The 16,918-nt window shown below is 41.2% G+C and overlaps 1 protein-coding gene across 4 annotated transcripts in view; it reads right to left on the bottom strand.

Annotated features, from left to right (window-relative positions):
- Positions 1 to 16,918, bottom strand: part of lipeb (lipase, hormone-sensitive b) — a 72,446-nt gene that overhangs the window by 29,489 nt on the left and 26,039 nt on the right. For all 4 annotated transcript variants that reach the window (XM_059968170.1, XM_059968178.1, XM_059968186.1 and 1 more), the window contains exon 3: positions 13,548 to 13,638. In XM_059968170.1, the coding sequence (XP_059824153.1) occupies positions 13,548 to 13,638 (91 nt within the window). The remainder of the gene's footprint in view (positions 1 to 13,547; positions 13,639 to 16,918) is intronic.

Here is a 16,918-nt window from a genome sequence, read left to right as displayed (position 1 = left end):
ACATATGTGCTGTTGGAAGTGTCCTGACTCGTTGCATTATGGTCTGGTAAGAAAACTTGAATGTGCAGGAATGCAAGAAACTGTAGACAGAAGTGGACTCATCCCAATATACCACGAGCACGACTTTCCACACCACTGGTGGTATCTACAGGAGATGCTGCTTTCAGAATTCAACATCCATTGTCAAAGATCCCCACCATCTGGGCAATGCTTTCTTCTCACAGCTCACTTTGGGCAGGAGGTACAGAAGCCTGAAGTCCCACTCTACCAGGTACTTGTATGCTTGTGACTGCGTGGGTTTCCTCCCACAGTACAAAGACATACAGTATGGTAGGTTAACTGGCCATGGTAAATTGTCTTGTGATTAGGCTAGGATTAAATTGAGAGAATGCTGGGCAGCATGGCTTGAAGGACAGGGAGGGCCTATTCCATGCTGTAACTCTATAAATAAATAACTACTACAGCTTGACATGAGCACTTTTGCATTAAAATGGACATTTTTTGTTCTAATTCTGTATAATAGATGTTTCATCTATGATTTTCTTGTGAATTTTGCATATCTGATGCTGTATGCCATGGCTGTGATACAGCTGCAAGTAAGATTTTTATTGCAGCTATGTACCTCTGCACTTGGCACTAAACTCCACTTTGATGCATATCTATCTGACTCCAAAGGAAAATAATAAAGCATCCAAAAGCATCCACCTGATATGATTTAAGTTAACGCAGGAACAGCTCAGTATGAGAAACATAAATGGACTCACCATACTGTGGTAAGCTACCTGCTTCCTTTGGTGAAGGCATTATATTAAAAGAGAAACAAAACATTACTTAGTGTTGCCTAATGCACTTTCCCTCTCTTACTACTAAAGATATCACTCCAGAATGGTATTAAGACTCCTGCTCAATGTTTTAGCCTCTACTGAGGCACGTGTTGGTATGGAGTTCGGATCCATTTGAACACTCCAACACAGGTCTGGTACTCTATAAAGCTGCCTCTATACACCGTCTTATTCCACAGATCAACTCTATCACAGAAGCTACAGATTGATTAATTCATGTTGACACAATTGTATTTCTAAGCTATATTGACTGTTCTGTTGTATATACTTTTACTGTATATATTACTTATTACAAATAACCATAATTTGCACATTCAGATAATGTAAAGATTTATTCTCACGTATGTGAAGGATGTAAGAAATAAAGTCAATTCAATTCAATACAGGCTGGGGATTATGTAAACATCCTCCTGCCAAGACCTGCCAATCTCTGTCCCATCAAACACTCAGGGAGTAGGTACAACATGGGTCAGGATTGCACAAAGTTTCCTCCACATACACTCTCTCATTAAACACTCCCACAAAACATATTACACACGTCAGGTACTGCATACAGCTCACACTGTCCCACTGAGCGGTGATAAAACACAGAGGAAAGCTCATTTCTCAGAGACACTGAGAAATACCAGGAGACAAAAAGGCCCTTCTACCCATTGAATTTGGGATACCAACCATCCATTTATACTAATCACACTTTATTCTCCACATATTCCCATCAATTCCCTTCAGATTCAATCCCTCACCCACCCATCACCCCACATGTCCTTAGGATGTGAGAGGAAACTGAAAACCCATGGAAATCGCAGGGAGATCATGCAAATTCTACACAGCTACACCTACACACACACACAGGGCCCGAAAACTTCAGGCAGGATGGGAAGGGGAAGCGCGGGGTCTGCTGGAGGACAGCATGTGATCGTGGCAGGGTTATGTTTCAACAATTATGTGTAGTGGAAATGTTCAGAGGTTGGAGATAAAAGAGATGAATCAGTGGCAAGAGAGAGACTGAGATAGAGTCAGGGTTAAAAATGGGGCTGGAGTAAGTACTTGGGAACTGAAACACAAGGTGCAATGATGCTAAGGATGAGGAGATTAACTGAGATGATTTAATCCATAAAGTCAGCAAGACACAGGACGTATGTACACTGCACATACTGTAAATGAAAATTCTTTAACTTATAACCTTATAGTTCTCACTATAATCTGATTTTTTTGCATTGTTAAATTGGTTTATTATTGTCACAAGCCCAAGACTTTACTTTGCATGCGTCCATATACACATATCATGGTCTGCAGCAGTTCAGGAAGGAACCTCACTACCACCATCTCAAGGACAAGTAGAGCTAGGCAACTAAATGCTGGCTCAGCTTGTGAAGCCCACACCTATTATGCGAATAAAGCATAAATCAAGGAAACGATCTGATTACCTGAGCAATTATTCAATCTACCTTTAGAAGATCACATCAGGGAACTGGAATATACTACTGACTTGCTTTAACCTGAAATCCAGGTTAAGGAACCAGGAAACCTTCTCTTTAAGGTTACTTTAAACAAGCAGGCTACTACATGAAGAAATAGCAAGCAAAATAACTGCAATGCATAAGGCTGCAGATGCTGGAACCAGTACACAAAACTCTTGGATGAACTCAGTGGGTTGGGAAACATCTGTCCAGGGAAATGGACAGGCAATGTTTTGGTTTGGGATGCTTGATCTGAACCTTTTATCGGAAATGTCGACTGTCGAAATTTCACTCCACAGCTATTGCCTGATCCGTTAACATCTCTTTTCATCTCCACAGAACTTCCAAACTGGTTTCACCTGTGTTGCCAATGCAGTCTGCATAATGCCACCCCATTGCCACTTCCTACAATAAATCTCTGCAGTCACTAGTTCAAAAGGGTTTTCTCTGACACATTTTACGATGCTGAATCGTTTGGTAACATTTATTTGATTTTAGAACTTACCCCTCACAATTTACCTCTTGCACCATATTCTCTGAGAATTTACCTCAGGACACTACTTTCCACAGTATGAATACCTACAAAGCATTCAAAAATGCTCAGTAACTCCCACAGTTTATCAATAATATTGGACCAATAATTGGGCCAGCTGGGTGAACTTGCAGAACATTATATATAATAACATAGACAATTATAAAGCAGGAAAGTTGGATCAATCATAGGTATGATTCCTTTGTTTTACAAAAAAAAAGTAGCAAAGTGCAGATTAAAGGATATTAGGGCATACGTATTGTTCCACACATACGGGTACACGTTGGCTCTGTGGTTTAAGGATGTGATGGTGGGAGTATCACTGATGCACCACCAATAACTCACTCTGAGACGTAAAGGTGAGATATCGGCTTTTATTGACTGGAAGAAGGAACAAGCAGTGAGTGACCACCATACTACATCCTGGAGACTGAGAGGCTGGGCTCAGGCCTTGATCGCCTTTATACAGGGGTCTGTGGGAGGAGCCGTAGGAGCAGTCAGCAGGGGGCGTGTCCAGACAGGCACACGTAGTTCACCACAATCACCAACAGAGAAAAATAAGCAGCCATTTCTGCTCACCCCATCTGAGCCAAAGAGGACACGCCATGTGTTTTAACCCAACAACTGACTCCATTATACACGGCTAGCATTGTAGATTTATTGGTGTTGGTTTACTATTGTTACGTCGATCAAGATATAGAGAAAAGTTTGTTTTGCATACTGTTCATACAGATCAAATCACTTCACAGTTCATTGAGGCAGAACAAGGCAAAACAATAACAATGGAGAATAAAGTGTAACAGCTACAGAGAAAGTGCAGTGCAGGTAAACAATAAAGTGTAAGATCATAATAAGGTAGATTGTGAAGTGAATCGATGGGGGGTGGGGGGGAAGAAGTGAAAATTAAGGGAAATCAGTACGCAATTACTTTGAGATATTTACCCTGGCATTTTGCCACCAAATCTGTTCTCTAAGTGATAATACCATACACTTTACCATCTAGGTCCTTTGGGAACAGAGCAAGTGGAGATGGCGGACAGGAACTATTTAATAAATAATAGAAGATGTCTTTGGATATATAACAAATGCATACTCTGTTCAATTATCACTAGTGGTAAACTTATCCATAATATAATATTACATAAGCTACAAGATTTTAAATATTAAATGTAAAGTATACATTGAGGATGATATGAAAATTGGTTGTATAGTAAGCAGTATAGAAGATTATCTGAGATTACAAAGGGGTAGGAGATGCTGCCTCATGAAGGAAACGTCCATCATCAAAGATCCCTGCATTCTTGACCATAACATCTTCCTGCAGCTCCCACTGGGCAGGAGGTACAGAAGCCTGAAGTCCCACATCACCGAGAACAGCTATTTCACTTCAACCAATCGGTTCTTGAAGCAAATGACACAACCCTGATCACTGCCTCAGTGTAGCAACACTAGGACCACTCAGATCACTTTGCATTAATCTGATCACTGTCTTTTTTTTTGTTTCAATTGTGTTTTTTTTTGAAAAAATGAGTATAATTTATGTCCAATTCATACTCCAAATGCTGCTTATATAATGCTATGCAGCTGAGATGCTGCTGCAAGCAAGTTTTTCATTGCCTTTGTGCATACATAAGAGTCAGAGTACTACAGTACAGAAACAGGCCCTTTGGCCCATCTAGTTCTAGTCCGACCTGCCTGCACCAGCCCATAGTCCTCCATACCCCTCTCACCCATGTATGTATCTGAACTTCTCTAAAATGTTACAATTGACAATGAATGTACAACACATGCACTTGTATGTCTGGCAATAAACTTTACTTTGGGTTAGAGGGCACAAATTCAAGATGAGGGGGGAAATTTAAAGTGGATCACAGGGACAAGATTTTCATACTGAGGGGCTGAGTATATGGAACAAGCTGTCAGAGAAAGCAATAGAGGCAGATATAATTGCAATATTTAAAAGACATTTGAGTAGGCAAATTGAATGGAAATTTAGAGGAACATGGGTAAGATGTAGGAAAATGAAACTAGCTCACAGAGACATCTTGGTTGGCATGTAACAGTCAGGCTGTTGGGCCTGTTTCAGTGCTGAGTTTACAATGTCGGTAATGCATCGTACCATTAACTGTACGTGATGTGGTTTAAGGATGTTGTGAATATCACTGGCAGGATCCAATTTACAAACAGCAAGCTGTTGTTTCTCCTCCCCCATCCATGCCACAGAGGAGGTATTGTGTGGATTAATGCATTAATTAAATGCATTATAGATAGTGCATTAACACGGTCAACAGATTTCATACAGGGAGATCATTGTGTGATTACTTGGAGATAACCATTCTCTAAACAATAATCTGGTGTGTTTTACCCCTGTAAAGCCTTCAGGAACAGGGCAAGTCACATCAGTGGACAAACACTGTCAAAATGAGGATATTGTTAACATTACAAGGTGTGTGCAGATCAGCTTCGTTTCCCTATACTTCACTAAGCAGAAAAATCAACATGAACCAAGGGTCGGATTGGGTATGGATAGAATATCTTTTAGAATACAGTATGCAGTACAGCACAGCACACAAACAGGTCTTCAGCCCACGATTGTGTACCAACTCTAGCAAATTCCTACAGATGTAAAACAAAGCGCATTCTGACTGGTTGCAATACCACCCATATGGAGGCTCCAATGCACAGAAGCACAAGAGGTTGCAGAGGGTTGTGGACTCAGCCAGCTCCCTCACAGGCACAACCCTTCCCACCCCCGAGGGCATCTTCAAAATGCAATGTGTCAAAAAGGCACCATCCATCACTAAGGACTTCTCCATCTGGGAAATGCCCTCTTCTTGTTACTATCATCAGGGAGAAGGTACTAACCACACTCAATGTTTAGAAGAAGCTTCCTCCCCTCTGCCATCAGATTTCTGAACAATCCATGAATCCATAACACCACCCTACTATTCCTCTTTCATATTATTTAATCTCTTGCACTGTACTGCTGCCACAAAAGACAAAGTACACATTGTGCGTCAGTGATAATACACCTGATTCAGATTCCAATGATACCTAATCCTTCTTATGGGCACAATGTCCATATCTCTCAGTTTCCTGCTCGACCATGTACCTTTCCTTCCACAGCACATACCTGGCACCCACCATTGTCACCTTAAATGCAAGCCCCCTAGCATTCCACATTTCAACCCAGGGAAAATGATACCAATTGATTATGTCTCTCATCACTTCTTCAACTTCTATCAGGTTCTTCTCAGCCTCTGTTGCTCTATTAAAAGCACCCAAGTTTGTCCAACCCCTTGTACCGGTGTTTCAAGAAAGTGGCGTCCATCACCAAGGACCCTCACTGTCTGAACTCTTCCCATTACTACCATTGGGGAGGAGGTACAGGAGCCTGAAGACCCACATGCACTGATTCAGGGCAACACACAAAAATGCTGGAGGGACTCTGCAGGTCAAGCAGCATCAATGGAGGCAGATGAACAGTCAATTTTTGGACTGATACTATTTTTTGCAGCAGCACAGTACAGCACAGCACGAAGACATGAAATTACCATAAATGACAAACTAAATAAATCATACAGAAAAGGAATCTCATGGTAGTGTTCATGGGTTGTTCAGAAATCTGATGGTGGAGGGGAAAGAAGCTGATCTGAATCATTGAGTGCAGGTCTGCAGGCTCCTGTACCTCATCCTTGACAGTAGTCATGAGGCATATGAACCATGAAGGGGCACAGATACGGTGAGCTGTCTTTTTACTTTTACCACAGTTGGGGAATTGAAAACTAGTGGACTTTGCTTTAAGGTTAGAGGAGAAAGATTTCACAAGAATCCTAGCAACTTCCTTTTACACAAAACTGTATTTACAGTATTTGGATGACAAATGTTCAGAGGAATATAGGCTAAATACTGAGAAAAAGAATTAGTTCTGCTTACTGGTCATGAGGTTTGCTCATCTCTGCACTCAACAAAGGCTGTGGCCTGCAACTAATGGGCTAATGAACTGTCCATGAGCCTCAGGATTCACACCAACAGGTTCAGGAAGAGTTATTATCCCTTGACCATCAGGCTCTTGAACCAAAGGGGGATAACTTCACTCAATTACACTTGCCCCATCACTAAAATGTTCCCACAACCTATGGACTCACTTTCAAGGACTCTTCATCTCATGTCCTTCATATTTATTGCTTACTTATTGACCATTGCTATTTCTTTCTTTTTATATTTGCACAGTTTGTAGTCTTTTGCACACTGGTTCAACACTCATGTTGGTGTGGTCTTAGTTCAAATTTACTTTGAACATCCTTGTATATCTTCTTTACTCTCTTTCCAATTTAATAATGTTTTCTTTGAACAGGATGATCAAATTAATCTTCAGGATTGATTCATCAGGATGAAGTGTCAAATAAAAGACACTAAAGCCAAAATAACTGCCTTTCTCGTTCACTAAACAACAGGATGAATTGGGACTCAGCTTACTTTACTAAGGTTGAAAGTAAATTTATTATCAAAGTATATATGTGTCACCATATACTGCTCTGAGATTCATTTCCTTGTGGCTAACATGAGAAGGCAAAGTCTTAAGGTGCTTGGAAGTAGGTATAGAGAGGATGTCAGGGGTACGTTTTTCACACAGAGAGTGGTGGGTGTATGGAATGAACTTCTGGTGACAGTGATGGAGGCAGATACAATAGTGTCTTTTAAGAGACTCTCAGATAGGTATATGGAGCTTAGTAACATAGAAGGCTAAGTGGTAGGGTAATTCTAGACAGTTTCTAGAGTAGGTTACATAGTCAGCACAACATTGTGGGCCAATGGGCTTATAACGTTGTGTAGAGTTCTATGTTCTATATACTCAACAAATCTATACTACAGTAACTATAATGTAATCAAAGAAAGACCACCCAACAAGGGTGTTAAAGTGCAGAAGATAACAAACAAACCATTGAAATGCAAATATAAATAAATGACAATAAATAACAAGAACATGAGATGAAAATGCAAAACAAAAGTAGTGACGTAGTGTTCATAAGTTCAATGTTCATTTAGAAATTGGATGGCAGAGGGGAAAAAGTTGTCCCTGAATTGCTGAGCGTGTGCCTCCTTCCTGACGGTAAGTGTCCTGGGTGATGGGGATCCTTAATGATGGATGTCACCTTCCTAAGGCACCGCTCCTTGAAGATGTCTTCGATACTACGGAGGCTAGTACCCATGGTGGAGCTGACTTCAATGTTGTGCAGTAGCTCCCTCCACTCCCGCCATACCAGACGGTATTTTCCTCCATCACCACCTCTGGCAGTGTATTCCTGATACCCACCACTCTCTGTATAAAAAGTACTCACCCTGCACATCTCCTTTGAACTTACTTCCACTCATTTTAAATGAATACCCACTAGTTTTAGACATTTCAACACTGGGAAAAAGATACCAGCTATCCACCCTATCTATGTCTCTGGTAAAATCTTTTAAACTTCAATCAGCTCTTCCCTCAAGAGAAAACAAGCCTGTTCAACTTCTCCTTATAGCACATGTCCTCTAATCCAGACAGCATCCTAAACCCTGAACATCCTTCCTGTAAAAAGGTAATCAGAAATGAGAGTAGTACTCCAGATTCAAAGTACATTTATTATCAAAGTATGATTGCAGTATACAACCCTGAGATTTGCTTTCACCACACACAGCCACAAATCAAAGAAAACCATGACACTTTAATCAGCAAGAAATAGAGTCAATAATGGGCTTGCGACCATCTCTAAGCTTCTTGGCCCTTAGGCTGCTCTCCTTCTGGAGCTTACTTGGAGACAGCAAAGTGCCACATTGCTCAACTGGCTTGACCAGTTGAGTTGACCATCACTCACACCATCAAACTGTAGATCACAGGCCCCGATAGGGCCTAACCAGAGTTTTATGAAGTTACAACATAATTTCCTGACTCTTGAATTCGACATCTCAACTAACGAAGGCAAGTGAGAGAGAGCCTTCTCTTTTTCTTCTTTATACACTTTCTGTTTGTATGTAGTCTTTGTAATTATGAGATTGAATAAAACTAAAGCACAACAGTGGCATAGCTCAAATACAAGTGTGAATTTGATTGGTTTACTCATACTTTGAATGGGTGTAGAATTTGGGCAGCCCAGTGGCTCAACAAGTAGAGCTACTGCCTTCCAGCTCCAGAGTCCAAGGAACCATCCTGACTGAGTGTGAGTGTGTGTGTGCGCGCGCATGCGCTCTTAGTAAAATGTGTGATGAAGTGCAGAAGATAACAAACAATCTATTGAAATGCAAATATAAATAAATAACAATAAATAACAAGAACATGAGATGAAAGTGAGTCCTTATCAATGATTGGTAAATGAAGTTGAATAAGGTTATTCCCTTTTGTTCAAGAGCCTGATGGTTGAGGGGTAGTAACTTCCTGAACCTGGTGATGAGAGTCCTGAGGCTCTTGTGCCTTCTTCCTGATGGCAGCAATGAGAAGAGAGCATGACCAGGGTGGTGGGGATCCCCGATAATGAATGCTGCTTTCCTATGACTGCGTTTCATGGGGATGTGCTCAATGGTGGGGAGTGCTTAACCTGTGATGGTCAGGGCCAAATTCACTACTTTTTGTAGTTTTTCCATTCACAGACATTGGTGTTTCCATACCAGCTGTGATGCAGCCAGTCAATATACCCTCCACCAAACATCTATAGAAGTTTGTTAAAATTTTAGATGTCATGCTGAATCTCTGCAAACTTCTAAGAAAGTAGAGGTACTGCTGTGCTTTCTTTGTAACTGCTCTTATGTGCTAGGCCCAGCACGGGTCCTCTAAAATAGTAAAGCATATGAATTTAAAGTTATTTACCCTCACCACCTCTGATCCTCCAATGAAAAGTGCCTCATTGACCTCTGATTTTGCTCTCTTTAAATCTATAATCAGTTCCTTGGTCTTGCTGACAACTGAATCAAGACCAAGGAACTGATTATAGACTTAAAGAGAGCAAAACCAGAGGTCAATGAGGATCAGAGGTGGTTCAGTCTCCCTCATATAAGCTGATTCATCACCACCTATGATTTGGCCCATGAAAGTGGTGTGTCAGCAAACTTGAATATGGCATTGGAGCTGTGATTAGCTACACAGTCATAAATGTAAAGTGAGTAGAGCAGGGGGTTAAGCACGCAGTCTTGTGGTGCACTTGCTGATGATGATTGTGTTGCCAAACTGAACTAACTGGGGTCTACCAGTGAGGAAATTCAGGATCCAATTGCACAAAGTGGTATTGAGGCCGAGGTCTTGGAGCTTATTATTAGTTTTGCAGGGCTGATGGTATTGAATGCTGAGTTATGGTTGATAAAGAGCATCCTGATGTACACATCTTTGCTGTCTCGATGTTCCAGGGTTGAGTGAAGAGCCAATGAGATGGTATCCGCTGTGGACCTGTTGCTCCGGTAGGCAAATTGGAGCTGATTCAAGTCACCTCTCAGCAGGAGCTAAAACGGTTCATCACCAATCTCTCAAAAAAATTCATTACTGTGAAAGTAAATGATACTGGGTAATAGTCATTGAGGTAGTTTACCATGCACTTCTTGGACGCCGGTATAATTGAAGCCTGCTTGAAGCACATACCACCAAAGAAAGAGATTAAATATCTCAGTGAACACACCAGCCATTTGATCAGCAAAGGTCTTTAGTAGTTGGCCTGGTACCCCATCTGCTCTGGATGCTTTTTGAGGGTTCACCCTTCTGAAGGCAGCCTACATGTCAGCTTCAGAGACTGAAGTCACCAAATCATCAGCGGATGTGGGAGTTCACGATGGTTCAGGGAAATAGATTTACAATGGAGATGAAAAAATGTTTTTCCTAAGAATTTGTGGAATTCTCTGCCCAGAAAATATATTTAAGCCACAGTCAAATTTTTTTTTAAGGGAATGAAGGGATCTGGGGAAAAGTCAGGTAGATGGAACGGAGTCCACAATAAGATCAGCCATGATCTTACTGAATGGTGGAGCAGGCTCGACAGGACGGATGGCCAACTTCAGCTTCTATTTTTTTTTACGATCTTATGTTCATTCAGTTGTTGACTAGATAATCTTGCTGATAGCTCAGCCCCATGGTCAACATGATTTTGCCCCATTAGAGACATCCCCCTTACCCCACCCAACCTGCATCTTTAACACCTTATTTTATTTCCTTCCCAGTTCTGACAAAGGGTCTTCGATCTGAAATGTTAAATCTGGTTCTCCTCCCACAGCAGCATGTTCAGAAACAGCTACTTCCATTCAACCATCAAGGACATCTTTAAGATGCGATGCCTCAGAAAGCTGGCATTCAGATAAAGACCCTCAGCCAGGAGGTACAAGAGCCTGAACACCCACACTCAATGTTTCAACAACAGCATCTTCCCCTCCACCATCAGATTTTTGTATGGTCCATGAACCCATGAACATGATCTCATTATTTGTTTTTTTGCAATTTTTTAAATTTTGTAACTTATAATGATTTTTTATGTCTTACATTGTACTGTTGCAACAAAACAACAAATTTCATAATAGGTCAGTGATGATAAACCTGATTCTAATTCCGTTTATCAGTTCTTGAAACAACCTCCACAACCCAAATAACAACCTCAGTACAGCAAAACTGTAACCACAATGGTCTGTATGTTCTTTCTTGTAAAAACAATGCATAATTCATGTTTGATTTATATATTTTTTTCTTGCGAATATTGTGTTTTTGGTGCTATGTGTCTGGGGTGCTGTGCGTCTGACAATAAACCTGACTTTACCTTTTGAGTGTTTCTGACATATTCAGCTTCTATTGCAAGAAATTCAGGTTGGAAATGTGACTTGGAAACAGGACCCAACTCATTACCAAACCCTGGATATGTGCGAGAACCTGGGCTAGCAGAGACTTGGAGTTGGGGAAACCAGAACTGAGCCTCATTCGTTCTGAGGAGTGGTTGATTGTGCAAAGAGCCAGCATTTTGAACACACAACAGTACAGAACATGAACAGGCCCTTTGATATATTATATTGTGCTGAACTAATTAAACTCACAATTAAGTGCTTAAGTAAACTGATTCCTTCCACCTACACAATGTCCATATCTCTCCATTTCCTGCACATTCACGTGCCTATTTAGAAGCCCTTTATACGCCCTTATTGTATTTCAGAATCAGAATCAGGTTCAATATCATTGGCACATGTTATGAAATTTATTAACTTTATTGCAGCAGTACAATGAAATACATGATAGATAAATATAGAGAAGTATACTGTTACATTATGTGTATATAAATAAAAGCATTTAAATAATTAAGTTAAAATAAGTAGAGCAAAAAAAAAAGTAGTGATATAGTGTTTATAGGTTCAATGTTCATTTAGAAATTGGATGGCAGAGGGGAAAAAGTTGTCCCTGAATTGCTGAGCGTGTGCCTTTAGGCTTTTGTACCTCCTTCCTGACGGTAAGTGTCCTGGGTGATGGGGATCCTTAATGATGGATGTCACCTTCCTAAGGCACCGCTCCTTGAAGATGTCTTCGATACTACGGAGGCTAGTACCCATGGTGGAGCTGACTTCAATGTTGTGCAGTAGCTCCCTCCACTCCCGCCATACCAGACGGTATTTTCCTCCATCACCACCTCTGGCAGTGTATTCCTGATACCCACCACTTTCTGTATAAAAAATACTCACCCTGCACATCTCTTTTGAACTTACTTCCACTCACTTTAAATGAATACCGTCTAGTTTTAGACATTTCAACACTGGGAAAAAGATACCAGCTATCCTCCCTATCTATGTCTCTGGTAAAATCTTTTAGACTTCAATCAGCTCTTCCCTCAAGAGAAAGCAAGCTTGTTCAACTTCTCCTTATAGCACATGTCCTCTAATCCAGGCAGCATCCTGTGAACCTCGTCTCTAAACCCTGAACATCGTTCCTGAAAGAGGGTAATCAGAAATGAGGGTAGTACTCCAGATTCAAAGTACATTTATTATCAAAGTATGATTGCAGTATATAACCCTGAGATTTGCTTTCACCACACACAGCCATAAATCAAAGAAAACCATGACACCTTAATCAGCAAGAAATAGAGTCGATAATGGGGTTGTGACCATCTCTAAGCTTCTTGGCCCCTAGGCTGCTCTCCTCCTGGAGCTTACTTGGAGACAGCAAAGCACCAGATTGCTTAACTGGCTTGAAACACACCGTCAAACTGTAGATCACAGGCCCCAACAGATAGGGCCTAACCAGAGTTTTATGAAGTTGCAACATAATTTCCTGACTCTTGAATTCGACATCTTGACTAACAAAGGTTAGAGCCTTCTCTTTTACTTCTTTATACACTTCCTGTTTGTGTGTAGTCTTTGTAATTACAAGATTGAATAACACTAAAGCACAACAGTGGCATAGCTCAAATACAAGTGTGAATTTGATTGGTTTACTCATACTTTGAACCAGTGTAGGATTGGGCAGCCCAGTGGAACCATCCTGGGGGGTGGTGTGTGTGTGTGTGTGTATGTGTGTGTGTGTGTGTGTGTGTGTATGTGTGTGTGTGTGTGTGTGTGTGTGTGTGTGTGTGTGTGTGTGTGTGTGTGTGTGTGTGTGTGTGTGTGTGTGTGTGTGTGTGTGTGTGTGTGTGGCCTTGAGGCCTGTTTCTCAAGGTTCATCCCCGTTTCTGTGTAACTGCTCCATGATTCTGTGAAAACAGGTGCAGACAAATGTATTCAACTTACCCAAGCTGGTTTCACGCCTCCTGTAATTCTCTCCGAATGACACCAGGCCGATTGAGATAGTTTGGAGGAAGGGTCGGATGGAAGGTGTAAACTGTAACGAAGGAGAGGTGAAAGATCAGATATTAAATTCTTCAAGATGACTGGTTAAGAAGGTATATGCCAAGTTTGCCTTTAATAGTCAAGGCAATGAGTTCAAGAGTCAGGAATTTATGTTGCAGCTTTACAAAACTCTGGTGAGGCTGCATCTAGAATATTGCATTCAGTTCTGGTTGTCCTTCATAGGAAGGGTGTAGAAGCAGTTCACCAGGATGCTGTCTAAATTTGATGGTTTGGCAAACTTGGGTTGTTTTCTCTGGAGCAGTGGAGGCTGAGGGGGGACCTGACGAAGTAATGAGAGGCATTAAACAGAGTAGATAGCTGATATTTTTCCCTAGAGGTCAAAAAATCTAATACTAAGAGAGTCTGTGTTTCAGGTGAGAAGGACTAAGGCTACGTCCACACTTGACCAGATAATTCTGAAAATGCCGTTTTTGTGTAAAAACGATAGGAGCCGACACTAGGCGTTTTAAAAAATATCTCTGTCCACATTAAAACTGATATTTCGGTGAACCTCCTCCTCCTACAGTGCATGCGCAGGACACATTTACTGAAAATAAGTGACATGTTTAGTGTCGAATCTCACCATGAAAGACTCAGTGCGCGTTTGTCCAGTTACAGACTAGAAAAACTTAAACAACGGACAACTGTTGGCTCTCGCGCAGGAGGACTTAAAACTAAAAAAAAACAAATACTGGAGCGTATGGAGGCAACCGACGGGGAGTTCACGGACAGATTGACCCGGCTGACGACGAACATTAAAAAACTGATGAACTCTGTTGCATTAATAAAGTCTCTTGTTAAATTATAAAACATGTCTGCATCAGTATTACCTTGTATTTTCATACAATGTTACATTAGGTTGTTACACATCTATTGTCAGAGAAGTACTTGCATAAATAGGTAAACCACCTCCACACGAGCAAGGTCAGAAAACAGGGCAAAGTGAGTATACTTATTTATTCAGTAAGTTATGGGTGATACGTATTCAGGCAACAATAATTATATGAGTTAGGCAAGGGTTTTTATAACAAACAGCACGTTTATTAAACACTGAAAACAAACCCCCCAAAAGCAAACAAACACTAACGTAACCGGAAATCAGCTGCTGTGCGGCAGCTTAAACAGTTCTTAAAGCGATGCAGCTCAAACAGTTCTTTAAAGTAGCATTGCCAAAAGTTCAAAATGCTCACAGTCCACTTAAAAGGAGAGGCTTTATAAGACGATTTAAATTCTCTTTCACGTTGTTTTGCTTCGATCCCCGCCGTCGAACTTCCCACGAAGAATTTACGAAACGAAACGGCTTAAAGGCACTGACCTTTCCTTCCTCACTATCCTCAATCTGCAGAGATTATCCTGCAGAGATTAACACGAGAACAGTCAACGAATTCCTTTTGAATAAGGATTAAATAAGGTCGAACCCGCTTCACCGTCGAAATAGATTCTCCTCGATCTTTAACTCCCGAACTCCGATCTTCACTCTCCACTGATTCTCAAACTAGCAGTATTGTAAAGAAACTGCTGGCAATGACCTTTTAAACTTTAGGCATTAGATATAACTTCATCTTTCAACTAAACTGCGTCATCACATTAAATCATGCAGTGGCATGAAGTCAATATGGCAAATCCAGCCACGAACTGCCCCTCCTCACAAGGTGGGGTCCTCCTTTTATACCTTGTAAAAAAAAACCTGTCACATGATCTCTACTGATGGAAAATGATGTCACTCCACCATCACAAGACCATTACCTCAAGTCCAGTATAGCTTCAACCCCAGTCACGTGTCATGTGTCACAAGTACGTAACATGGGTCAAAGTATTTGGTGAGTGCATTTCTAACTCTTCTGGCTTCAGTCTTGTTGCGGTGTTCTCTGAAATTGTTAGGTTGCGTTCAAGAAAACAATGAAATGGCACGCTGCCGTCACCATCTGTTCCTGCATGTCATGTCAGCGTTTTTAGATTTCTCCAGTTACCCTGTCCACACTGCTCCGGCCAATCTGGCGTTTTCAAAATTACACACTCTGGAGAGCGTTTCTGAATATCTCCGTTTTCAGGGGACGAAACCACCATTTTAGTGAGGACGCAGGGTAAAAACAAAGAGAAAAAGCTTTGGTTACGGATTTATCCGGTGTAGTGTGGACATAGCCTAAGTTCAAAGGAGATATGCAGGGCAAGTTTTTAGTTACACAGAGTGGTGGGTGCCCTGGAATGTGTGCCTAGGGTTGGCGATGGAGGCAGATATGATAGAGGTGTTTAAGAGGTTCTTAGGTAGACATAAGAATGCTAAGGAAATGGAGGGGTATGGACCCTGTGTAGGCAGAAGGAGTTAATTTACTTAGGTGTTTAATTACTAAGTTAATTAGTTCAGCAAAGCACCTTGGGCTGAAGAACCTGTTCCCAAGATGTAATGTTGTTCACTGGTCCTGTGACCACTGACACCAGGCACACAGTCTCAGAAGAGTATTGATAATGGCTGGGATCACCCGTGTTATAAAGACACTGTCCAGAAGGTGGCAAACCACTTCTGTAGAAAAATTTGCCAAGAACTACCATGGTCATGGAAAGGTCATGATCACCTATGTCATGACACAGCATATGACGAACCAACAAACTGTTGTTCTATGTTCTATGTTCATAGAACAGCCAGGAGGAATCGTGACAATAAGAATGGTCAGGAACTGTTGACATCCTGAGAGAAGGTACAATTAAAGGAAGTTGAGAGGAGTGAGAGGGGCACTCTCACTGAGGACAGTATAACTGACAACTAAACACAAGTAGCATTCATACATGGGACTTGGCTATGTAAAGAAAGACCAAAGACTTGAAACACCTACAAACAATTACAGGGTAGGCTCAAAACAAAACAATATAGATACCAGAAATCTGAAAAAAAAATCAGGAAAATAGCAGCAAACATTCAGAAGTTCAGGTAGCAAATAGAGCTAGAAAGAGAGTTTAAAGAGTTCACATCAGTAGAAATAGGAAATGTTACAAGGGCAGAAAAAGAAACAGTTAATGTCACGGGTGTGGGGGAGAGAGAACAAGTTTGGGTTTCAGAGGTGGAGAAGGTGGCTATGTCAATGTATTACACACACAAAATATTGGAGGAGCTCAGCAGATCATACAGCATCTGTGGAGAGAAATAAACAGATAATGATTTGGGCTGAGATTCTTTATCAGTGCTGGAATGGGAGGGGGGGGGAAGCCAGAACAAGAAGTGGGGTGGGGGAGTGATAGGTGAGACTAAGTGAGGGGAAAGGTGGGTGGAGGAGGGC

This window comes from Hypanus sabinus, chromosome 1, assembly GCF_030144855.1.
Source record: "Hypanus sabinus isolate sHypSab1 chromosome 1, sHypSab1.hap1, whole genome shotgun sequence".
NCBI lineage: Eukaryota > Metazoa > Chordata > Chondrichthyes > Myliobatiformes > Dasyatidae > Hypanus > Hypanus sabinus.
The sequence above is the reverse complement of the archived record's forward strand: the minus strand, read 5'-3'. Positions and strand labels throughout refer to the sequence as shown.